Source organism: Aricia agestis, chromosome 2 (assembly GCF_905147365.1).
Source record: "Aricia agestis chromosome 2, ilAriAges1.1, whole genome shotgun sequence".
NCBI classification, from domain to species: domain Eukaryota; kingdom Metazoa; phylum Arthropoda; class Insecta; order Lepidoptera; family Lycaenidae; genus Aricia; species Aricia agestis.
In genome coordinates this window covers 14,300,921-14,328,520 of record NC_056407.1, presented here as the reverse complement: position 1 = coordinate 14,328,520, position 27,600 = coordinate 14,300,921, and the positions used below count along the sequence as shown (strand labels likewise).

Sequence of the window (27,600 nt, the reverse complement as noted above, 5' to 3'; positions counted from 1 at the left end):
CTCAGAAGCAGTGCCGTAAACAGTCTTTTTTGCGCCCTGTGCGAGCTTCTACAACTGCACCCTTGCTTTTTTAGATATTATATTACCCAAAGCAATGTATAGATCTATTTTACTGTTGGAATCGTGCTCTAGGGGCGCAGCGGGAACTATTATCGGGAGCAAAACCGAAAAAATAATACTCCTGCCTGGTTTGGCCATTTTTGCGCCCCCCCAAAGTCTACGCCCTGTGCCTGGGCACCGGTGGCACCGCCCTATTAAGAGGATACACCAGGGGCTAGAGAAATGAAAAAAAAGTACGTGTAATATCTATAGCTGTCTCCCTTACCTCAAGCCTATACCGCAGAACGCGATAGAGACAACTGCAGAAAATCCAGAAAATCAACGATTCGTTGTCCCCTGATTCCTTCTCCAAAACTTAACCGATTTAAGTACTTTTTTCATTAAAGATTAAAAAAGGGCTTGAGCTGTGTTCCTATGTTTTGCTTTTTTTGTATAATCTATCCGAATCTGTTTTCTGGACGTTTGAACACAGCGGAAAATCTGGCCATTTTTTTGGGTTTTTGAATGTTCATATCTTATTTAATAATTAAATTATGAAAAAAAAGAAAACATAGGGACATTGTATTAGTGGCCATAGATATTCAGGAAAAAAATTATAACTCTACTAGCATTATCCAGGGAGGAAACAGGGGACAACGTTTGTATGGAAAAAAGGGCGGTGTGGAATCCTCTTAACGGCACTGCTGAGGAGCGTAGCTGCTACTGACGTATAATATACAGTATACAGTCCATCCATTATAATTTATATCAATCTCTCATAATATTATGGAAAGGTTTTAAGATTAGATAGTACCTCCTTTTATTTCTAGTCACTGTTTCTGCGTTCAGCAAATTTACTCATGTTCTCTTTAAATCAGTACTTACCTATAACTTATGACTACAGTCTAGTCTAAGTATGAGTCTATTAGGATAAATGTAGGCATTTAATATAGGATAGGCTCATAGAAGAATATACTTACTTAGGTAAGTATATTAAGTATGTATGTTTATATAACTATAACTATAAGTACTTACAACTATCAGTACAATTTTCAGCTCAGTATAAAGTAGACAATGTTTTGAACTGCACAGTTTTTAACCTACTCAGTAGGCAATATTCCAACCCGGATTGCTAATAGAAGCCTCAAAAATCCAATTTCAAACATTCGAACGGTAAATGTACCGAAAAGGCAACCGTGCTAAATAGGTCTAATGTGGTCTTATCCGATGCAATTAAAATAAATCATAAAGAAGATAAAAGAGTCATGGTTTTTTTAGGGTTCCGTAGTGAACAAGGGATGTTATAGTCGTTCGGTCTGCCCGTCTGTCTGTCTGTCTGTCCGCGGTTTTGCTCAGAGACTATAGGACCTACAAAGCTGTAAATCGGCATGAATGAACAAAATGGTACATAAAATATTAAAAAAATATATATTTTTGTATGGTACCTACACATGAAGTGGGATGGTTTTTTTTTCGCGTCCACCCCACGGCCCCGTTTGGGGTGTCGTTACTCGTTGGATAGGTTTTAAAAAAATATATGAGTATTCTTAAATCATTTAAGGATTTAAGGATCCATTTGTGAAATATGAAGTTTTAAAGTAGAAAAGAACGTTAGAGTCCAGAGTCCCCTTCTACCATCTAACGGGGTGTTTCTGTAAATGTGAAAAAATTAACGGGAGTAGGAAATATGCTAAATTTAAAAGGAAACTTATCATGGCTAAGAAGACTTCATAAATTATTGAGTAATTATTATAGTCGATCAGCAAAAAAAATGTATTCGGCGAAGTACCTATTCAAATTCAAATTCAACTACTTTATTTGCAAACCACTTATAAAGGAACGTTTCGTTCAAATTCCTTTGAACGAAACTGAGATGATGTTGTTAATAGTGTAAAACACGTTATAAATGTATATTCACTATATATACAAAAATTATCAAAAACTAGCGGCACTACGGAACCCTATATTGCGCGTGGCCCGACACGCACTTGGCCGGTTTTTTGTATGTAGGTATCAGTTTACTGAAACAATATAATAAGTACAAGTTTTTTACCTTTTGACTGCTGTCTGCGTCAAAAAAAATATTGTTATACCTATTAATATAACAGCTATAATAATAATATCTATAATAGAATATTATTATTATTACTTAAAGGTCTCCTAAAGTACTTAGGTTGTATTGAGATCGCGCCTTCTTAAAACGACCCGGGTTTAACCTAACGTCTTATTTCTATTCTCTAATTCTTTTCTGTTCGAATTAGTTCATTTTTGTCTAAGAAAGTTTGCGCTGCCATTTTGTCGCTTTCTTTCTCCCGGGTCACAGAAAATCTGGACAGCCGGTAGAACCATACGCCGGAACATATAAGGGCTACCCCAGTGACCTGGAATAAAAAAAGATTTTATTGGTAAGTTTTAATTATTATTAGATATTAATACCTTAGGCTTCTTACAGACGAATGGCACTTGTCGACGGCAGCCGTCGGCAAGTGCCGTTCGTCTGTAACTCGTTAGAGCGCTAATCGTTATTGACACACCTCCGTGGTACAGTGGTTAAGAAAGTTATATATTATATACGTGTAAGTTATATACGTGGGAGAGCCATGCTTCGGCACGAATGGGCCGGCTCGACCGGAGAAATACCACGTTCTCACAGAAAACCGGCGTGTAACAGCGCTTGCGCTGTGTTTCGCTGAGTGAGTGAGTTTACCGGAGGCTCAATCCCCTACCCTATTCCCTTTCCTACCCTCCCCTATTCCCTTTTCTTCCCATCCCTACCCTCCCCTATTACCCTATTCCCTCTAAAAGGCCGGCGACGCACCTGCAGCTCTTCTGATGCTGCGAGTGTCCATGGGCGACGGAAGTTGCTTTCCATCAGGTGACCCGTTTGCTCGTTTGTCCCCTTATTTCATAAAAAAAAAGTTAAGCTTTCAGCTCTCCCGGGTTTGACACCCGCGTTGGAGTAACAAAAAAAAACTGTAAATATGTTTGACTGATCAAGGCTACTTTATTTCCGTCTCCCCATGTACGTAACCGATGCGACCGCCCCCTAGGCCGCTGCCGCCCCTAGGACGTGGCCTATAACGGCCTATTTATACATGCGGGGCTGCCAACGTGGAGCTAAATACTCACGAGTCTTGTCTTCATGACGTAATCAAAATTTTAATAATTGTGGTCAGAATTTCGAAAAATTCAAAATATGTTTTTTTTAATGAAATAAGGGGGCAAACGAGCAAACGGGTCACCTGATGGAAAGCAACTTCCATCGCCCATGGACACTCGCAGCATCAGAAGAGCTGCAGGTGCGTTGCCGGCCTTTTAAGAGGGAATAGGTTAATAGGGGAGGGTAGAGATGGGAAGGGAATAGGGGAGGGTAGGGAAGGGAATAGGTTAGGGGATTGGGCCTCCGGTAAACTCACTCACTCGGCGAAACACAGCGCAAGCGCTGTATCACGCCGGTTTTCTGTGAGAACGTGGTATTTCTCCGGTCGAGCCGGCCCATTCGTGCAGAAGCATGGCTCTCCCACGTATAACAGTAACAAAACCCTTTAGTAGTAAATCAGTAATCAGCTAATGTTGGCACTGGCTACTCACAATCAGCACGTAGAACCCGTACACCATCCCGAAGCGCACGTCGAGCGCGGACTGCGCGAACTCCGCGTACTCCGGCGTCACGGCGATCTCCTCCCGGAACCAGAACATCGGCACCAGCGTGTCCGGGTCCGGCAGCTGGTTCACCAAGCTGGAAACAAGTGTGTTCTTAAACTATGATCAGTGTACTGATCTGTCCTACATCATCCTGACATCAAAACTAAGGACCCTGAGCCATGTAAGGCCAATCTAACGGGAAAATGCTTGTTATTCGTTTATTAACTAAATAAATTAAGAAAACAAATTATCAAGTAATGCTCTGTTTCATAAGGTATCATATTATAAATCTCTTTTTAACCTAGCTTCAATAGTCATTCAATAAACTTAAGTTTTGCTATGCTCTTCCAAATGGCCTTGCAGGAACACAGCTCCAAACAAGGCCAATGTTATACATCAGTCGCTTAACTTGAAAATAGAGTTACAATTATTTATTTATTTGCTTTTACTAAAACGACATTATAATTTCTTTCAATTAAGCAACACATATAGCAATAAATGCTCAATATATTTATATTATCTAAAAAAACTATAACGAACATTGCTTGAACATCATCTTTTAACGAAGAATATATAAATGGAAATTCTTTAAAAATAGTAGCAATGAGTATCACATTGACACCTTATAACTAATTGCCAATGCGTTTTATAATACAATCACATTTTTTTTAATCGAAAATGGACTTCTTATGGGCCCGTTCTTTATAAGGCCATAATGTTCAATATGCGTGTATAAGTTTAATAATCCTAATAAGTAAAGCTGTTTTAAAAAACAACATTATTTTAATAGTTACGGTACGCATTTATAACTAAAAATAACTGTTTATATGTTAATGATGTTTAGATGTCCCTTGTAAAGTTTATGTTACCTAGCAAGGCCAATTATCAAATCTTTGGTTGGGCCTTATCAATATTAACTACAAATATTAAACTTAACTAAAAATATTAGGAACATTACCAATATTTTAACGTAAATCGAGGCAAAAGTAGATTCTCTTTTATTAGTACCATACATATATCCCTATACGATAATCCCTGCAATAAAATTTGAGATAGATATAGGTTATGTAACTAAAAACTAAAGTTTTTCAGGGTGCGGAAATTACAATTGTAGCTTCGACAACCAAAGTCTACAAACAGTGAGATCTCACTGCCACAATTGCGGCGCGATCGACTCGCCGCCGCGTTTGTGGCCATAAGTTTGATGGATCTGAGTGTGTAGTAGAAGGAAAATATCTTTACATGACGATAACTGCGACTTTTTGATAGTTGGCCTTCAAAGGAACATGGCCTTACATGGCTCAGGGTCCTTACTGTGTTTTTAATCAAACTGCATCTACTGACTGCAGATTGTTCGAACACACATTTTAAAAATCGAAAGTCACAGTCTGCAGACTTTTATACTTTGGGCTGAAGCAGACCGCTCAGGGCGTGGCGCCGGATTTTAAGGGGCGCGCAAGAACGAGATTTCTTCGATCCTCCCAGATATCTTCCCAGACCGCTGGTACCGCTAAAACCGGCACTGTGCTGTAGCTCTACCATGAGTTTAAAGCTATAGTTTTTATCGATTCTCGATACCGAGTACGTAAATTGTTAGTATAGCAAATTTTACAGCACTTCAAGCGGTCACTTGCGGAACTAAAATCTCTATACTAAAAATTTACGTAGTCGGTATCGAGTATCGACAAAAACTACAGCTTTAAACTCATGGTGCTCTACCATACCACTGAAGTATGTTAGCGCGAGCGAATATTCTTTCAGGAATTTTGTTTCCTACCCGTTCGTCTTCAGTAATTATTATTATTTATAATTTCCCAAAATCATTACAAATATGTTAGCCATATTGTACTCTGTGGTCAACATTAAACAAACTTGTAAAACTTGTTCTTTTAAAAGACATAATATTTCATAAGATATTTATTAGCAAAAGAGATGTACTTATACAGAAAAGATTTCAACGCGAGTGAAGCTGCGAGAAAGAATTATTATGAATTAATGTTAAATTAATTAGGGATGAACAATTTTTAGATGAGAGTAAAAGCATTTAATGTTACTTTCAGGGCCCCCGCTACCATATGTGCAATGTGTGTAATGCACACGGGCGCCATCCTCTAGGGGCGCCAAATCGTCATCTTTATGAGCGCCAAAACTAAGGACCCAAAAAATTTGCCTAAAGGGTCGCCCTTGAAATCCTTATTTTGCACACAGGCGCCAGTAGCCCTTACGGGGGACGGTTACTTTATATATATACAGTCTAACCGCCGTACTCAGAGACATTTAACTATGATTAACCTTCAATTTAATGAAGAGTTTGACAGATAATGTATGGGGCTTATGTCAAATTTTGAGTTAATTACATTTAAGTAATTAATGTTCCACTCTGAGTGCGGCAGTAAGCGTCTACCTGCACTTCAAATCTTGATAGTAGCCCTAAATATCCGTAATTGATTTTAGATAAATTTAAGTGCTGTTTAATCAAAATTAATTGCTTATTTAAGTTTTCAAAGTTCCAGGGTCATGGGTGTGTATTAAATATGTGTATGATATAATAAAAATCTTAAATATATGTATAGTATAAAAGTAATAAATATATTTCCGTTGTCTGGTACCCGTAACACAAGTCCTTCAGGTACTTAGCACGGGACCAGACTGACGTGGTGTGAAGCGTCCATAGATATTATTATGTATAATGTTTTTGAAAGTACTTACAACTAAGTATTTAAAATATTGTCCATACCTGATACCAGGAACGTGTCTGACGAGGGCGTTGACCTGCAGCTGAGCTCGGACGAACAAGGGCATTCCTGTTATAGGCTCTATCTCCATCTTGAAATTGTGCTCCCTGAAATTATACAATATATTCTTTAGAGTCTAGATTTTCTGAAAAAAGGGTGTTAGGACTACATAATATAAATTTATTTTGATATGAACAAAATATATCAACATGAATTTATAATCATATATCTATGTTATAGGCAAACTCCGAAGCTCCGGCGCTCCTAGGTTGGACTGGTCAATCCTCAGGTCAGACTGAATGACTTAGTCAAAGCCCAAACAAATGTAAATTTTCGGCCTTTGACTAAACAATTTTCGTCAAACCTGGCAGGGACTAATTTGGTCAGACAAACGTCAAAACACAATTTTATTAAATCGGGGTTTGACGAGTCAAACTCCGATATAGGTAAGAAGTGTCTTATCTTTGTATATTTGGAAGCATTTTATCATTTAAGCAGCTTTCAAGTCTTAACCGCTTAACTCTGCCAGTTCTGACACCTGATTGGTCAGCTTACGTGATTTTCACTTTTATATTTGAGATGCTTTGAGAGAATGCTGTGTGGCATTAGGCCCGCCTTTTGTACGATGTGCAATAAAGTATAAAATAAATAAATGCTTTGGAATATACGGAGGTTAGTTTGTAAGATTAGGTATAAAAAAATAACATTTTTAAAATAGGGATGATGACAAGGTCAAAGATTAGCGAATTTTGTTAATAAAATAAAGAAATCACGGTGAAAAATAAGTGTTCCCAAAATTTCAACTCGATAGCATTTTTATTTTTTTTGTTATGCGCCTTCAAAGTTGGATAATCAAGTCGTTTTTTTTTTAATTAAATTTCTTAATATTTGTATACCATTCGATATCTTATGCAATTAAAAGCAAATTTGTTATGAAAACACTTTCATAAACGCAGTATTTAATATACCTATCGAACAAAGTTCTCTCCCGATGCGTACAAACTACGAAAGAGTGACGTCAGTCTTTCGTAGCACTTTGTATGGAGCGTTTTGGGCAGGTCTATTTTATGAGATGTTTGAATTGTCATATCTTGGTGAATTTTTAAGCTATCAGAGTCATTCTTTCAGCAATGTTTCTATTTTTTAAAGGTCTTTCAATTACCAATAAGAAAAAAAATAGTCATCAAGCCTATTTTGATATTTATTGTTTTAATAATTTCTTAAGTAATTAAAATGCAAAATTAATCATTTTTCTGACATGGTGAGGCATTAACTTTAATGTTAATTGTTTTAATAATTTCTTAGGTAGTTAAAGTGGCAAATTAATCATTTTTCTGACATGGACAAAGCTTCTTTATCCACGTTTTTAGTAACAACAACACCGTTTGATTCACTCATCTTCAATTTTACACAATTACACGCCCGCACGCTCAATGAACGAACATGAAATGACAAAACAATCGGTCGGAACACCGCGAGATACATTATGAACCTGTTTAAACATGTTCAGATCAACGTTTGACCGAGTTTTGCAGTCGCTTCTAGGATTGACTAGGCTAAAACCGAAACAGAATAATTTACTTTCGACGTTTGACTGAAAAGTTAGGAGCTCCTGGGTTTGACTAAAAATACTTCAGGCAAAGGGCGAAATTGAAATGTATTTCGGGGATCGCCTGACGGCTTTGGCCAAACCTAGGATATACCAGTCCTTCCGCGAAGAGACTGTGTATCGGACTTTGACTATAACATCTATACTAATATTATAAATGCGAAAGTATCTCTGTCTGTCTGTCTGTCTCGCTTTCACGCCAAAACTACCGAACCGATTGTAATGAAATTTTGTATACAGATAGTCTAAAGCCTGAGAAAGGACATAGGCTACTTTTTTTACTGGAAAAAAGGGTTGTAAGGGGGTGAAAATACGAAAATTTGTTTAAATTAAGTTAGTTCCAAAAATTCATACTAGATGGCGCCGTGCGTCTCTTACATCGCGCTAACGCTTGCCCAACATCTTTCTATAAGAAGTGGTGTCATCAAACATTTGATTTAAATTTTTTTGATTGTTAATTCTTTTTTACGTTATTTAATAAGTAAGTACTTTATATTATATACAGTGGCGTAACCTTAAACCTATCAATGATAAATAGTTAACGTGTAAGGTTGTGTAATTGGGGGGCTAAATAAGCTTTAAAATTTGGCATAAAATATAAAGTTTAATTTAAAAAAATGAAATATTATGTGCACACTGCACAGCTGTTTTGATTTAAGGGGTACCAGGGTTTTTTTTATAAAAGCTTTTGACACCAATTTTGTTGACATCGCGCGCTATAAACTGAAGTCCACGCGGACGAAGTCGCGGGCAACAGCTAGTATATAATAATTATGTGTTGCGCGATTGACCTTGAAGGGTTGATTCAGACCGTAACGCGACGCGTAGATGCATTTCTAAATTTGTATGGATTTGACAGATTTCAATTGCGTCAGACGTCTTGCGAATCTGTCAAAGCCATACAAATTTAGAAATGCATCTACGCGTCGCTTTGCGGTCTGAATCAACCCACGAAACCGCACAAAACGACACTTTACGTTCCATAGGACGGCGTTTGTAAAACGTCAGTCCTATGGAACAGTCCTATGTCGCGTAATTAAAAGCATTATAATAGTCCTCCACTTTTTTCGCTTCATTTACAATTAGATCAAAATTAAATTAATGGTTTTTAGGGTTCCGTACCCAAAGGGTAAAAACGGGACCCTATTACTAAGACTTCGTTGTCTGTCCGTCTGTCCGTCTGTCTGTCTGTCTGTATGTCTGTCTGTCTGTCGCCAGGCTGTATCTCAAGAACCGCTATAGCTAGATTTCTGAAACTTTCACAAATTGTGTATATCTGTTGCCGCTATAACAACAAATACTTAAAACAAAATAATATTAATATTTAAGGGGCTGCCATACAACAAACGTGATTTTTTTGGCCTTTTTTGCTCGGTATCAATAATGGCAACAGCCTATCTGTTGCCATTATTGATACCGAACAACTTGAAATTTTCACAAAGACCCTAAATATATGTTTACTTTAATAATTAATAATAATATTTAAATAAAATAAAAATTTAAAGGGGGCCTCCCATACAAAAAAAAACCACAATTTTTGACCTATTTTTGCTCTACGGAATCCTTCGTGCACGAGTCCAACTTGCACTTGGCCGATTTTTTGGATATTTTTCACAACCCTACCAAAAAGCTAAAAGCTCTTTTCAAAGTGCCAACTGTGAATAATATAGTCTATAGATTATCTGAATTACTTTATCTGAATATTAATATTTCTTGAATAAAAGATGCCGATGATATTTCCTTCTACTTATATTAAGTATAAAATATAATAATCGTTTGTAATTAATTAAAATGTAAATTATAGTTATTTAACGACATAAATCTATAAAGGTGCGTTTTCCTTCTTATTGTAAAAAGTTAAAAACACTTAAATATACTTTTAAGAATATAAAGAGCAGAATCGATTATGTAAGTAATAAAACTGTATTTTATTTACTTTGAATTGCAAAAAATGCTTTTGTATCTGTGTATTGGCCGGCTTACATAATACATTATTCCAATCCTGTTATCCAATTCTATAAACCGGCCATAAACTTAGCAAATTGTGTCTGGCACTACAAGATACAAAATGTTTATTCTTGGAATTGGAAGAACATCCTATTACCAGAATATCTCGATGCACATAAATGGTCTTAGTAGCCCTGTATTATATATATATATATATATATATATATATATATATATATATATATATATATATATATATATATATATATATATATATATATATATATATATATATATATATATATATATATATAAATAAATTAAATATTTTGTTTAAATTAGGTATTTCACAGACACATTAGTCCACAAAAACCGGCCAAGTGCGAGTTGGACTTGCCCATTCGGTTCCGCAGCAGCAATAAGGCTTTTTTATTTTTTTTTTCTATGAAATTAAAAGGTTTTTGATTTATTTTTATATTTCAGTTGATTTAATGAAAGTTAAATTAAGGTTTACCATTTATGACGTATAAAAAAAACTTTTTGCTAGATCTCGTTCAAACCAATTTTCGTTGATAGTTTTTGTAGTATATCATATATTTTTTTTAGACTTATCATCACTTTAGAAGTTAGAGGGGACACACATTTTACCACTTTGGGAGAGTCTCTCTCGCAAACTATTCCGATTAGAAAAAAATAATGTCAGAAACCTCAATATGATTTTTAAAGACCTATCCATAGATACCCCACACGCATAGGTTAGATGAAAAAAATTTTTTTGTTTCAGTTGTACCTATGGGGACCCCTAAAATTTTTAATATTTTTTCCATTTTTGTATCAAAATCTTAATCCGGTTCACAGACTACATCTTCATACCAAGTTTCAATAGTATATATATATATATATATATATATATATATATATATATATATATATATATATATATATATATATATATATATATATATATATATATATATATATAGGTTTAATAGTTTCGGAGAAAAGTGGCTGTGACATACGGACGGACATTTGGCTACGGAACCCTAAAAATAGCCTATAATCCTTTACGTGGTCTACTTCTTACCTGTGCCAAATAACAGGAAAATTCCTCCAGTAGTTCGTGAGATAAGCCCTTTCAAATAATTTCCCTCGTTTTTTCCACATTTCCCTCTATTTCTTCGCTTCTATTAGTCGTAGCGTGATAAAATATAGCTTATAGCCTTTGTCAATAAATGGACTATCTAACATTGAAAGAATTTTTCACATTGGACCAGCAGTTCCTGAGATTATCGCGTTCAAATAAGCCCTTTCAATTAATTTCCTCCCGTTTTTTCAACATTTTCCTCTCTTTCTTCGCTTCTATTTGTTGTACCGTGATAAAATATAGCCTGTAGCCTTTCTCGATAAATGGACTATCGGACCAGTAGTTCCTGAGATAAGCGCGTTCAAACAAACAATCTTACAAACTCTTCCGCTTTATAATACTAGATGTTCCGCGCGGCTTCGCCCGCGTAATTTAGGAATGTTACGGAAACCGTACATTTTCCGCAAAAAAAGAAACATATGTCCTTTCACGTGGTCTATTATTCATATGTGCTAAATAAGTAATAACATAAAAATTACTCCAGTATGTTCAAATAAGCCCTTTCAAATAATTTCCCCCGTTTTCTCCACACTTTCCTCTATTTCTTCGCTCCTATATATATATATATATATATATATGATAATATTATTATCCTTATTACTTAGCGACGTCATCTATATACAATATTATAAAACAAAGTCGCTTATTTCCCTCATGTCCCTTTGTTCCCTTTAATCTTTAAAACTACGCAACGGATTTTGATGATTATTTCAGTGTTAGATAGCCCATTTATTGAGGAAGGCTATATGCTATATTTTATCACGCTAAGACTAATAGGAAAATGTGGAAAAAACGGGGGAAATTATTTGAAAGGGCTTATCTCGCGAGTTACTGGAGCAATTTTTATTAGGGTTCCGTAGCCAAATGGCAAAACCGGAACCCTTATAGATTGTGTCTGTCTGTCCGTCCGTATGTCACAGCCACTTTTCTCCGAAAGTATAAGAGCTATACTATTGAAACTTGGTAAGTAGATGTAGTCTGTGAACCGCATCAAGATTTCGATACAAAAATCGAAAAATTATGAAAAATTTTAGGGGTCCCCATAGATACAACTGAAACAAAATTTTTTTTTATCTAACCTATGCGTGTGGGGTACCTATGGATAGGTCTTTAAAAATCATATTGAGGTTTCTAATATCATTTTTTTCTTACCTGAATAGTTTGCGAGAAAGACTCTTCCAAAGTGGTAAAATGTGTGCCCCCCCCTCTAACTTCTAAAGTAGGGGCATGATAAGTCTAAAAAAATATATGATGTACATTACTATAAAAACTACCAACGAAAATTGGTTCGAACGAGATCTAGCCAGTAGTTTTTTTTATACGTCATAAATGGTAAACCATAATTTAACTTTCATTAAATCAACTGAAATATGAAAATAAATCAAAAACCTCTTAATTTAATAAAAATAAACCTTATTGCTGCTGCGGAACCCTTCATGGGCGAGTCCAACTCACACTTGGCCGGTTTTTTTATTTGGCAAAGATAAGAAGTAGACCACGTGAAGGATCATAGGCTATCGATTTTAATAATTTATTCAGTGGCTATATATTTTATACCCGTGCGACGGCGGGGCGGGTCGCTAGTGATTTATAATATCGAAAGAAGATTGAGTTGTACGATATTAATATCTTGTTATAATTACTAATTATTACAGGACTTACTTACTAGAGATTAGATTGTAACAGATACCGGAAACAATATAATATTAGACTTGCGGTAATTGTTAGTTTTATCTGTTCTGGCTATGGCTATCATCTTCATTCATATTTTCTATTATAGCTTACTTAGTGTAAGTTATACATTTTTGCTTTTAGTAAAAACAAATTCTTGAAACATTATGTTTATGTATTGCATTTAAATAATTATATTTTATGCTTTGCATTCTATTTAGATTTTAGGTTCTTCGGGGACAACCAAAATATGTCTATATAAAATTACACTGTCAGTCTGTCAAACGACGGAAAAGACAAACGGATGGACATACACTATACAGTACTACTGCAGTGCAGCACTGAATTATTATCACTACTGAACCCTACGACGTTTTTGATAAAGTTCTAAATAAAGCAATCGTTTATTCGTAACTTGTAACTACATAAATGTCAAACACAATCATATTTTCTCATAATATGACAGGGTATAACAAGATGCATACTGATTATTATTCATAAGCTAGTAGTATAGTATTGTTACGGTACATGGTATACGGACACGTGGTGCGCAAGTACATACTCGAACCTTCTAAAAAGGTCCAATGTTTGTTTACGTGTTTACCCTTTATTTGTGAGCGTGTTTGAATTTAGACCTTATGACTGAGTTCATAAGGTCTAAATTAAATTCAACTTACTGCACTTATCGCAAGGACGGCAGTTTTATTGTTGCACATGCCCGAGCCTCCTAGAAATTTCCCACGGTTGTTTACTTGTTTACGTGAATCGGGAAATTTCTGGAATTCGTCTCGCCATATAAAAAGAGCCGCAGGAAGGCCCGGCAAGTTAGTTCAATCTGGGCCTCTATCATGAGCTCTTAAAGCCAGCCAGAATACTGACTGGCTCGCATTTTGGTACCATGACCTCTATTTTCCAGCCAGTCAGTGGTCACGTGACACAAAACTCACTTCTCCATTGTTAACTGAGTAATAATTTCGAATCATGACAACACTTCTGACATAAGCTCGCTTGCTTTTACGTCAAATACAGCAATTCAATAAACACCAACCAACGAGTAGCTTTTACTGAATAGTTTACATTTTAGTAATTTTATTTATTAATATTACATACTTTTTAGTCTTAAATTATATTGCTATTTAGTTGGTTAGTTACTTAATAAGTTATATTTTAGTCTATAGCATATATTTTAGTGAAAATAATTCGTTATTAAAACCAAAAAACTAAACATTCGAAGTGTCCAAATTTTTGGAAAACGATTAAGTAGGTATTCTCAAGTTAATCACGAAGTGATACATAAGAAACGTAGAGACCTTAGTAATCCATTTAGTGTTAGTGAGGTTTCAGAATAATAACATAAGTGAGGTGTAGTATAAGTACCTATATGTCTAGTCAACAATAAGGTTTGCATTTGTGCGATGAGCTAAGACTGCATTGATTTAGTACACAAGAAACACATACAAGGTATAAGGAACACAAGTGTTGTGTATAATTACTTACTGTAAAACAAGTATGAATTTTCACCAAAAACCTACAGGTACAATCTTATAGCTTTGCATTGTAGGTTTTTGTGTTATTTCACAAACTATTTCCTTGTAAATCTGAAGTATTATTGGTATATGCATGATAAACACTGCACCAAAGAGGTAAATTCAATATTACTTACTTTTAACAAGAATTTTCAGAACACAACCTTTTAAACTTTAGATGTATGTATAACATGCTCCGGATAAACATTGACACACCTAAACTTCTAGAAAAGTTAAATAATTGATAATATCATAGAATCCCAATTAGCTAAATTCTCATATGAGCACTTTTTCATTTAAGTATAACTTCTTCTCTTGACTACAATATGGTATTATATGATGGGAATAGTGTAAATCACTAAATTTTACTCAAAAACAAAAACCTACATTATAGTACTTTTCCAAAAAAGACTTACTTAATAAGAATTGCATAACAAACATATGGAACTTATTGTTCATAAAACATAATATTATCATAGGAACATATATTATTATGTATTACCAAAAATACTTTTGTACTTACCTCAATAATAATAATAAGTATTAGTTTTATATTAAATTAAAACTTAAAATACATGAGGACTTACTATGTACTTACTTCTTAGGAACCTATCTTAGGAGCATTTCGTACAATCTTTTGATTGCAGTAGGTCTTTGTGTTATTTCACAAACTATTTCCTTGTAAACCATGCATGATAAACGCTGCACCAAAGAGGTAAATTCAAAGGTATTACTTTCTCAATAACAAGAATTTTGAGAACACAACCTTTGAAACTTTAGATTCATGTATATTCACGAATAAATATTGACACACACACATACACCTAAACTACTAGAAAAGTTAAATCATTGATAATATAAAATCCAAATTAGCTAAATTCTCATATGCACTTTTTCATTTATAACTTCTCTTGACTACAATATGATATAATATATAATGGGAATAGTCACTAAAACTCAAAAATATAATCCTACATTACTTATAGTACTTTTTCCAAAAAGACATAACAAAAATTGCAAAACAAACATACTTATTGTTCATAAAACATAATATTTTCATTGGAACTTATATTATTATTACCAAAAATTCTTTTGTACCTCAATAATAATAATATTAGTTTTATATTATTACATTAAAATTTAAAATACATTTTAAATTTTAATGTAATAAGGACTTTAGTAAGTCCTCATGTATTATACATTTTAAAAAGATGTGGTCGTTTTAGGGACCTATCAGACAGAGTGGTCACGCGTTGAAGCACTTGCGTTGGAGCAGTCAGTGTGTGACTGAGGAGCAATTCTGACACATTCAGAACTCCTGTGTGAGTATATAGAGATACTCACACGGGAGGCATTCTACAACATAATACAACACACAGAACACAAAACCCTTGACCGCTCTCTGTCTGAGATATCCCAGGCAATTTCCCATAGTTGCAACTTGCAATGCAGTTTCTAATTGTTATTGGTTTGCCAAATAAAAGTCTGAAATTATAATATTGTTTTTATCTTTCATCAAAAGTTGGTATTTGAACTCCTTTAATAATAATAAATTAATATTTACACAAGGGATATTTGATTCATCTTCTTTGATTTTAAGTGACAAGACCTTGTTTAAGATTTCCGCTGTATAAATATTTTTATAAGTATAATATAAAAGAGATTTAACACTTGCCTATCTGATACTAGGTTGATAATAAGGTGTAAGACAAATGTAGTACCTATTGATGAAAGCTGTGTATGAATATGTATCTAAGGTAGGTATATTTAAGTGAGAAAATAAATGAAAAAACATTTAAAAACGAGTATTTATTAAATTTCTTTTAATTAAAGCTTTTGAGTGAATATATATTATCTTCCTAGGACTTCGTCATCATTACACTTGCAATTCTTTATTATAAAATGTAGTACTTATAGTATCTCAGTGTTAGCAATCATCCTTTATCCTGAAAAATATTTGGTTCAGCGTACACAGTACTAATAATGTAAAATGCCTTACAAGGCACAAAAAGGGGATTATTAAACTTATAAATTGCCTGTTTATGTTACAATAATACCTATTTGAAAGCTCAAAAAAACGTAGGTGTTCAAGAATGAGTTCAAGTTCAACAAACTATGTTCAACTCATGACATCAACTCTGTTGTAATGCATGTAATTGTAATCCACAAGTTTGATGCATTTCTAAGACTTTTTCATGGTAGATTATTTAGCGTAGGTATCAAGTAGGTATAGGATATAATAAACTTATCAATTTCTTGCATAAAACATAATCTCTATAAACTTAATAACAATATCCAATTATCTTTTTTTTTTGTCTCCTTCTTCTTCTCTTTTTTAATTGCCGACTCAGTTAGTTGCCAATGTCAGAGAATTCTTTCTCCTCTAGATCGCCATGCTTGTGATAATATAAACATGAAGGAGTGTTATTTTCTCAGTGTTTTCATAAAGGGCTTATAAAATACCAAAAAATATAAATAAAACCATTTACACATTTATAATAATTACCTTTAAATACAATAAATCGGTGCAAAAGTAACTATTCCTACATTGACCACGTTTTATATTAGAAAATAGTATATTTTATAATAAAAAATATTAATCTTTTTTTAAACTATATTTTCATCTTGATTTACAATTTTTCCGTTAGTCGTTATGGCTAAGCCATTTCAATTTCCTAAAAAAAAAACAATTCCGTTAGTCAAATTTGACGTTCGTGTTTGACATTTCTTAATCCAGTTCAGAGACAAATATTACAGGTTAAAACCATTCAGAACTAAAAGTGCACATGATACGGAAAAAGAACCATTCACTTTACAACTGTTTACATACCTGCACGGATTAGCTCAGGTTTTGACAAAGTTAATGATAGGGGGGCAGAGCGATCTTCAAGGCGACATCAAGTGATCAATAGTGAGTGAACCAGTGAAACCTGCGACTTGGCTACGACCTAGGACAGTGATAGTGCTTAGTGATTGGACCTAGTGATTAGTGTTTGGACTTAGTGCTAAGTGTTGTGGCTTAGTGTTTAGTGCAGTGTTAATAAAGTCTTCAAGAGAGTCACCAGGTCTTTCTCTCCAAATTCTCGAACCCTAGCACGTAACAACTGGTGTCAGAAGTGCGATTTGGAGATGCCATTGACTCCGAGAGAGGGCTTCAAGGGGAGTGTCAGGACAAGGGCGCAGCGAGCTGCTGCCATTGACTCCGAGAGAGGAGTTGCGGAGGCCACACCCACTGGGGACCAAGCTCCGCCCACTGAGGGACAGGCCCCACCTACTGGCCCCGCCCACATGGCTCCGCCCACTGGCCACGCCCACCAGGATCCGCCCACTTTGGATGAAGCCACGCCCACTGGCTCCGCCCACCGGGACACGCCCACTGGCCACGCCCCTCTGGCTCCGCCCACTTTGGACATGGCCACGCCCACTGGCTCCGCCCACCAGGCCACGCCCACTCAGGCCACGCCCACTGGCCCCGCCCACCAGGCCCCACCCGTAGCTCCTACAGCCCCCCAAGTGGCCCTTCATTTAGAAAGTTTAATTGAATTAATGGAGCTGCAAAGGGCTGAAATCAGAGCGATTCGAGAGGCACAAGACCGCAAGTTCGGCGCTTTGCAGGAGTCACAAGACCGCAAGCTCGGCGCTTTGCAGGAGTCACAAGACCGCAAGCTCGGCGCTTTGCAGGAGTCACAAGACCGCAAGCTCGGCGCTTTGCAGGAGTCACAAGACCGCAAGCTCGGCGCTTTGCAGGAGTCTCAAGAGCAACAAAAGGACCTCCAAGAGAAAGCGCTTCTGGCCATAAAGGATGTCAGTGACACGGTGACTAAGCTTCGTAAAGATGTCGACGTAATGAAAGAACGAGTTACTGGGTAAGAGACGGTTGTGGAAAATTTGAAAACCGGATTCACAGAACTACAGAAGAGAGTAGTGCGCCTAGAAACTACGGGAGTTGCGGTGTCTAGTGGAGTCACTGGTGTGGCGCAAGGACCAAGAGTAAAGGTGCCACCGTACGACGGCACTACTTCTTGGAACGCTTATCGTCGGCAATTTCAGACTGTTGCTACCGCAAACGGATGGACGGAGGAGCAATGCTTGACCGCTCTCACTGTTGCACTCAGAGGGCAAGCTGTGTCGGTTCTGGAGGCACTGCCACATACGGGAAATGGTTTCCAAGACCTGATGGAGGCACTGGAATCCAGATACGGGGAGCGACACCTGGAGCACGTGTTCCATGCCCAACTGCGTGACAGAGTCCAACGTTCAGGAGAAGGACTTCAACAATGGGCGTTGGAAATTGAAAAACTCGTCAGGAAGGCATATCCAGGAGCCGACACCAAGATGGTCGACACAAATATTGTTCAAGGATTTGTCGACGGAATCAAAGACATGGAGGTCAGGGCTGCAGTAAGACTTGGTCACCATACCTCGCTAAAGGAAGCATTAGCGCATGCTTTGGAAGTCGAGGCTGTGCGCCATGACATACGGCAGACCCATAAGATCCACAAGATCTCTGAAGAAGTCAAGGAAGTTAAGGCTTCTACGAGGAAAAGACTTGAAGCCATGTGCTATAAGTGTGGTGAGAGGGGCCATCTTCAGCTAAACTGTCCGCAGAAGAAGACCCAGATGGCAAGGATAAAAAGGATCGAGGAACAAATGGAGGAGTTGAAGAAGCAAGCGGTTTCGTCCCCTACCCGGAGTCATGGGGAACGAATAGAATCCAGAACTAAGGGGCGAGTACTGGATGACGCGGAGAAAGCCCCGGTAACTGTTACCTCCCAGGCACGGAGCGGAACAAAGAGAACAAGTAATTTGGGGCACATGGAGAATGAAGCTATGAGAAAGGCTCAAGAAAAAGATGACGACCTTCGGCACATCATCACATGGAAGAAACGGGGTGACATAAAACCAATCTGGAGTGAGGTTGCACCCACTGGCGCTGTCACTAAGGCGTACTGGGAGCAATGGGACAGTCTGATACTTCAGGACGGACTACTCTACCGGAAATGGCAGAAGGCTAACGGCAGAGAGTTCTATTTTCAGATAATTGTCCCAAGGGCAAGAGTACCAGATGTTCTCCGCGAGATACATGAGGGCGTATCAGGGAGTCATCTAGGCGTCAAGAGGATGCTAAGGAAAGTGCGAGAACGATTCTTCTGGTTGCATTGGAGAGATGATGTGCAGGATTGGTGCCACAGATGTATTACTTGCGCTGCTGTAAAGGGACCACAGACCAGGAGTAGTCGTAGGAACCGTCTGGCGCGTTACCATGGCAGTAACAATGATGCTCGGGACGAGCATCTCTAAGAGGGGAGTAGTGTTACGGTACATGGTATACGGACACGTGGTGCGCAAGTACATACTCGAACCTTCTAAAAAGGTCCAATGTTTGTTTACGTGTTTACCCTTTATTTGTGAGCGTGTTTGAATTTAGACCTTATGACTGAGTTCATAAGGTCTAAATTAAATTCAACTTACTGCACTTATCGCAAGGACGGCAGTTTTATTGTTGCACATGCCCGAGCCTCCTAGAAATTTCCCACGGTTGTTTACTTGTTTACGTGAATCGGGAAATTTCTGGAATTCGTCTCGCCATATAAAAAGAGCCGCAGGAAGGCCCGGCAAGTTAGTTCAATCTGAGCGATCTTCAAGGCGACATCAAGTGATCAATAGTGAGTGAACCAGTGAAACCTGCGACTTGGCTACGACCTAGGACAGTGATAGTGCTTAGTGATTGGACCTAGTGATTAGTGTTTGGACTTAGTGCTAAGTGTTGTGGCTTAGTGTTTAGTGCAGTGTTAATAAAGTCTTCAAGAGAGTCACCAGGTCTTTCTCTCCAAATTCTCGAACCCTAGCACGTAACAGTATTATGATTTAAACAATAATTTTAAGTCTATTATACCTTTCTATTATCAAAGCGCACGGAAGTGCGCAGGCCAAGTTCCAGCAATAGGCCGCGCGCTTACCATGCACTATTTACTCGTACACGAACGGTTTCGACGCACTTTTGACCTCCCTGTAGCTCAGTGACTATTGCAAGTGCAAAAATAAAATTATAGGTACGCAATTATATTATACTGGCACTTAAGCAGTATATCGATTTTGAGGTGCATCTAAACTTGGCCGTGGATTGGATTTCAACTAATTAGTTACTTTGAATAATAATAATAATTAGCCAATAGGAACTTGGCCCTATTTTTACAGGTATGTTTTTGGTGGGATCTACTTATACTAATACCCACTATGCACAGGGTTGGCATGTCTCGTAACTAGTTTTATTAGATTATTGAAGAACAGACCAGCTAGTTTTACCGAAGATTTACGTCGCTTCGCTAGCCCTGTTCTGATACAACCTGGAGACGGACAGACATCGAAATCTTTGTAACATAACACGTTCAGACCGGGACCTCATGAACTGATGTGGTATCCAAACGGGCCAAATCTTCACATGGCCACCGGTGGTACATCACCGCCCCATAAACCAAAAGACCTGCCGGGCGGGGTGCGCCACCGGTGGCCACGGCCAACGATTATGCATTCTCTCTCTTTCTAACGATCTAATAATCCTATAATAGGTCAATTATTGTTTTGTCTCATCACTCATCACGCGTGGATGTATCAGATCAGATGGCTTAGTATTATATCAGCCTTAGAAAAACCCTAAAGTGGTACCGCACACGTATCATCGAGATTGTTTGTGGCACAATGTAAGTAAATGCTTAGGTTATTCACCAGAAATTTTGAGAAGGAAAGAAAAGTACTTATTTTAGAATTCCGGGAACAAATTATAAAAGAGATGATTAGCAAGTCTAGCAATGATAATCAATCCGATGACGCCGAAGAGGAAGGTGAACCGATTGTTCAACGGAAGCCAAAACATAAGTAAGCGAAAACCGAAGGAATGCTTAGAAATACCCGAAAGAGATACAGGCCCTTGTCATGACCGTATTACAACAACCGAATCTGCGGCAATGGCTAGAAAAAAAATCAAAACGCGTGAATACTTTTTGCTCTGCATGTGACAACAAACCAATGTGTTTGGATTGTTTCAACACGATTCATCAAAAATAATTTTCGTTCTGTACCATCAATCTATACTCGTACTATCTATATCTATACTAATATTATAATTCTGCAGAGTTTGTTTGTTTGTTTGTTTGAACGCGCTAATCTCAGGAAGTACTGGTCCGATTTGAAAAATTCTTTCAGTGTTAGATAGCCCATTTATCGAGGAAGGCTATAGGCTATATTTTATCACGCTAATAGGATCGAATAAATAGAGGAAAGTGTGGAAAAAACGGGAGGAAATTGTTTAAAAGGGCTTATTTGAACGCGCTAATCTCAGAAACTACTGGTCCGATTTAAAAAATTCTTTCAGTGTTAGATAGCCTATTTATCGATAAAGGCTATAGGCTATATTTTATTGCGCTAAGACTAATAAAGGAGAAGAAATAGATAAAAGTGTGGAAAAAACGGGAGAAATTATTTGAAATGGCTTATTTGAACGCGCTAATCTCAAGAACTACTGGTCCGATTTGAAAAATTCTTTCAGTGTTAGATAGCCCATTTATCGAGAAAGGCTATAGACTATATTTTATCACGCTAAGACTAATGAAAGCGAAGAAATAGGGAAAATATGGAAAAAATTGAGGAAATTATTTGAAAGGGCTTATTTGAACCCGCTAATCTCAGGAACTACTGGTCCGTTTTGAAAAATTCTTTCATTGTTAGATAGCCCATTTATCGAGAAAGGCTATAAACTATATTTAATTACGGTAAGTCTAATGAGAGCGAAGAAAAAGAGAAAAATGTGGAAAAAATTGGGGAAATTATTTGAAAGGGCTTAATTGAATGCGCTAATCTCAGGAACTACTGGTCCGATATGAAAAATTCTTTCATTGTTAGATAGTCCATTTATCGAGAAAGGCTATAGGCTATATTTTATCACGCTCAGACTAAAAGCAGCGAAGAAATAGAGGAAAATGTGAAAAAAAAACAGGGCAAATTATTCTCATGAACTACTGGAGATTTTTTTCTGTTATTTGGCACAGCTAAGATGTAGACCACGTGAAGGATCATAGGCTATTTTTTGTGGACTAATTTGTCTGTGAAATATCTAATACGCGGGCGAAGCTGCGCGGAACGTTATATTTCGCGTGGTCACGACATCACGCGTAAACGGCTGGACCCATTTTGCTGAAATTTGTTATTTAAAAGATACTTTGAGTCCCAAAAATAACATAGGATACATTTTGTCCCGGAAAAATAACTGTTTACTGCACAATATACTTTTATGATTTGCGCGTAAACGTTTTTTCAATGTGATCCAGCAGAAATAATTTGCATTTCGTACCATTTATCGTGATTTTGTCATATTTTGTTCCTAATAAATAGGTACAATTTTTCAATCCTGTTTTTTTTGACTTCCCGAAATGATATCCATCTCCTGAGCTACACTATGAAACTTTGTCGATGTTACAGGGCGGGAACGGTCATTACAATACTCTCTTTCAAGGCGGCACGAATTTCTTAGTACATTAAAAGTCAGGTGTGATGTGGCCACCGGTGGTACACCCCGCCCTGTCAGCGAGTACTCCGTGCTCCACCGGTGGTACACCCCGGTCTGAACGTGATAAACTGATAATGGAAACTATAACCCTAAAAAGAGGAAAATTATCCATCTTTGTCTTTAATTGTTATATTATTGTGTTGACACAGACGAAGTCGCGAGCAAAAGCTAGTATTCTATTTATATGCTTACTCACTCCGTCGGCCGCAGCCCCTCGATCTTGCCGGGATACGGAGAGTCGTCCAGGCCGTAGAAGTGTGGTAGCGACACGAAGGCCGGGGCTCCGAAGTGACAGGCGGACACGTTCAGTACACCCACCAGACAGTCTTCCTCGTATAAGCCGTCGCAGTAACACGACTAGAAAAAAAATGGAGTAAAACGAGCGGCTGGATCACCTGATGGTCAGCGATAGCCGCTGCCCACAGGAACTCGGAGTATTATAGAAGTTACAAGAGTAATAAGACGTTTCTAAAACAAATGCGTTTTATATGCAATAGGAAACTATTAAAAGCGTAATGTGCCATAATTATTTATTATTGTTTTGGGTTTCATCAAGTCCAGAGCGCAAATGATAATATTCTACGTGTGTTTATCACCACGTTTAAGTTGCAGCTAGGATAAGCCCAAAGTAATTAATAAAGGATAAATTTTGAAAAATCATGCCTGTTTTCACCAACCGCCCAAAGTGGTCCCCTAGCGGCCATTAAGGGAACATATCCTTCAAGATTTCACGAATTTTTGTGTGTCACGTCCGTCCTTAGAGCATAAGAACTTTTGCAAATATTACTTTTTTTAATATGTTTGTTTTAAGAGATATTTGACTTGCAAAGATCGCTAAGGAACTCTTAGCGTTAGGAGACCGTTGGTGAAAACAGGCATCAGTGTATTAAAACCAAAGCTCGAGGCAGACACGTACCCTATCGGGGTACTTGTGGCCGTTATCAAACAGACTATCGTCAGCCATAAATTCTAGTCCAGAAAGTCCATTTCTTTTTATTTCTCCAGTCTTCTTTAATGTCATGTACCTGAAAAGGTAAGAATCTTATTAACTAGCTAAAAGCCGAGCTTTATGAGGGCTCGCGTCGTCACACCCTTACTGACTTATGATAACACATCTACATTAAAAAAACCTTGACTGCAGACCGAATGATGATACCTAACACATCTACATAATATTATAAATAAAAATTTCATATGGGCGTGATAACTGATAGATTTTGCGTAAAGTGCTCAGGTACTGAAAAAATATTATTTTCTCAGAAATGTTTCAGCAAGATTTTATTGAGGACCTTAATAATTACCAGTAGGTAACACTAATCGGTCTAGACTTAATTTTGATAATGGATAATATTATGATCGATAAAGTCATTAATGCAATTGCTTCTAACCGGTTTGTGTGATAATTTATAATTAATATTGATAAGTCAATGTACTCGTCTAGAGTCTAGCATTTTATTTATTACTATATACTTAATATGGTGACGACGAGAGTAAAATAATTTAGAGGAGAAATAACCTGCTCCTTGATAGCAGGGCCGTAAATTAAAAAAAAAGTCAGTTCCAAGGGATCTCCACTCTCTGAATGTATGTTTGTTACTCCGATTTTAATAGCTGTAATAAAAAAAAAAACGTAAAATGCACCGGGTGACATATTATAGCCTGTTAATTAAGGTGACACCAGCGGTCATTTTGACCTTTATAGTCTAAGAGCTATGTGAAAAATACTCGCGCTGTTTTCTGTTGATTTAAGAATAAAATTGAATACTTGTAAAGAAACAGACCATATTATAGTTTAATTAGAAAACGTCTTGGTAACTCTTTGTATGATAATCTCCAAACATTTATGAGTGCGAAGTGATATAATTCACGCTCTGTACACTTAGTGTATTGCATAATACGATATCGCCCTTAGACTAGAAATATCTGTCACTTTATTGTCAAACGCGGTTTGTATAGAAAACCACGAAATATGACAAGTTTTTTGACGGGGAGTCAATGACCGTTACAGACAGATTTCCGCGATTTGAGAATAGGCTAACTTAATAAGTACCTACGTGCAAAGATCTGTAGCGAATATATTGATTTCTTCTACGTTAGAATCGAGAGCCCACAGCTCGCCAGTAGTTCCCTTCACTTCGCCACACTTCCCGTTGAACATTGTCCTGTTTTTGTTCTGCCACATCTCCGTCAGGCCGAGCCGCGTGAAATCTGCCTCACCGGTGTTCGTAGCGAAGACTCCGTCAACAGTCGTTGAACCATTGCGCTAAAAGTTAGAGAGGTTATAAATAACCAAGCGTGGTCTGAAGGGGGGGAGGGACACAGGGGACAAGACCCCCCCCCCCCCCCCCCAATCTAAGATCAAATTAAGAAATCTCAAAATTTTGCCAAATAATAAAAAGGAAATTTCTAGTTATCCTACAACAGCAATATATTTTCAGGGTAGGGACTAGTGAGTGACCCCCTTCAAAACTTCAGGCTGCGACCGCGCCTGCTAACTCGGTACCATGTTCACAAAAGTGGTGACGTGAAGATGGGACCAACTTCAAAATAGTGAAGACTATAATATGTACAGAAATAGTTGAGATATAGACGAATTCTGAAAAATACACTATTACAGTGTAAGAATTATTTAATACTTTTTAGTTCGTATTGTTATCGTTTTTACCTTGGAAGTCGGTTTTATTTTCTTGTTAAAAATAATTAGGTAAGTATGTACTACGTAAGCCAGAAAAGCGGTGGTTGGAAAAGCCTCAACTCATTTTTACCACCAAAAATATTTCTTGAAAAATGTTGCCGAGATGCCTATGCCGATATGCCGAGACTTATCTCGGCATATCGGCATAGGCATCTCGGCAAACCTTAAACCTTAGTTTACCCTGTGAAAAAGATATGAGATCTCATGTAGAGCCAAGCTTGTAAATCTACACGGCTTAAATCTACTGACCCTAACTTACCTAATTTTCAGCTTTCTAGCACTTCAGGAAGTAGCCAAACATTTTGATGATCATCAGTGTGTCAGTGTATGAGTGTATGGAGTGTGTCAGTGACGAAATCGGTGTATTTTAGATACCAATAAAACCTAAAGTATAAGAGCTATTCAATTGAGACTTGAGGATGTTTAATTAGTCTACCATTGACATCATATCCTGAGAATATCAACTGTCTGGTATATCGGAAACTAAGGGTTCAAAAAAACGACGAAACACTTTGAGAAAAGGTAGGTAGTGCCCTTGCGCTTCGCTTGGCGCGTCTCGGCGGGTACACTATCGTGCACCCAGATTCTACCTGAAAAGTAGTTATGTACTCACCGTATAAAACCAGCCGAATTTCTGGAAGGGTATAGTATACGGCAGGGCGGGTATCTGAGCGGCGAAGTCCAGCAGCGGCAATTGTATGCCGTCGAAGAGCCAGGAGGAGACGTTGGCGGTGAGGAACATGTGCTGGCTGTACGAGCGCATCACCATGTCTACCAGCGTCTTCACCATTATGTTGTCGTTGCGGATACTGTACGCTATGGTCTGGAAACAAATGTTTACTTTACTTATGAGGATCATAAACAAGGTGTAACGAAACTAAGGGATATTACTTTAGAGTGCGAGCAAAAAATTATTAAAATCACGTTTGTTGTATGAGATAAATATTTAATTTATTTTGTTTTGAGTATTTGTTGTTACAGCGGCAACAGAAATACATAGTATGTGAAAATTTCAATTCTCTAGCTATAACCGTTCTTGAGTTACAGCCTGGAGACCGACAGGCAGACGGACAGACGGACAGAAATCGAAGTCTTAGTAATAGGGTCCGTTATTACTTTTTGGGTACGGAACGCTAAAAATTGCTCTATCAGTGCTGCTGCTTTCCCAGTGAACTCTATAATTTAAATTTTAAGGGATACATACAAACCCTTAAGTATTATAGCTTAGTTTTGTTACACTCTGTATATTAAGTCATAATAATATTTAGATGTTTGATCTACGAATAATAAAAACTATATTCGTAGTTTTTGATTAATTATGTACTTAATGTGTAGGCTTATTAATCCAGCATAATTAATACTAGCTATTTGATGATCATCAGTGTGTTCCGAGAGATTCCAATTATAATAAGTATATATATATATATATATATATATATATATATATATATATATATATATATATATATATATATATATATATATATATATATATATATATATATATATATATATATATATATATATATATATATATATATATATATATATATATATATATATATATATATATATATATATATATATATATATATATTGCTTGGATTTTCGAGGTTTGCTGTCTTTTCTTTAATATTTTTTAATATCTAAAAAGGTATTGATAGGAGGCCAAATTTTTTATAAGCTAGGTGTTTGTAAAGAATAAAAAATGAATAATTTTTAGTTGTAAAAATATTACAAACAAATGGCAAAAAATCGTTTTCTTTTCAATTTCTATAGATAAAAGTACTAGATAATATACTTAGTAGGGACGTCAACATGTAAACATTACAAAAGTAAATATGCAAAAAGAAGGATATATTTTCTTTATACATAATTCAAAAGCAAGTGATATCAAAAATTTTAGCCAAATAGTTTGAAATACACTTTTTACTTGCAATTTAAAATGCAATTATCTCAAAATCGTATTTGTGGAAGTTACGCCCTTTTATCTTATCGGGGCAGAATAGTCGCCGTCAGTCTCGAG

At 36.8% G+C, this 27,600-nt stretch overlaps 1 protein-coding gene across 3 annotated transcripts in view; it reads right to left on the bottom strand.

Moving 5' to 3' along the window:
- Window positions 1-2,207: 2,207 nt before the first annotated feature.
- LOC121736934 (protein croquemort-like) overlaps window positions 2,208-27,600 on the bottom strand; it is an 87,240-nt gene continuing 61,847 nt past the window's right edge. For all 3 annotated transcript variants that reach the window (XM_042128408.1, XM_042128416.1, XM_042128424.1), the window contains 7 exons: window positions 26,188-26,397; window positions 24,934-25,142; window positions 23,796-23,904; window positions 23,076-23,236; window positions 6,422-6,526; window positions 3,631-3,778; window positions 2,208-2,420 (listed from right to left, as the gene is read on the bottom strand). In XM_042128408.1, the coding sequence (XP_041984342.1) occupies window positions 2,277-2,420; window positions 3,631-3,778; window positions 6,422-6,526; window positions 23,076-23,236; window positions 23,796-23,904; window positions 24,934-25,142; window positions 26,188-26,397 (1,086 nt within the window). In that variant the 3' untranslated portion in view covers window positions 2,208-2,276. The remainder of the gene's footprint in view (window positions 2,421-3,630; window positions 3,779-6,421; window positions 6,527-23,075; window positions 23,237-23,795; window positions 23,905-24,933; window positions 25,143-26,187; window positions 26,398-27,600) is intronic.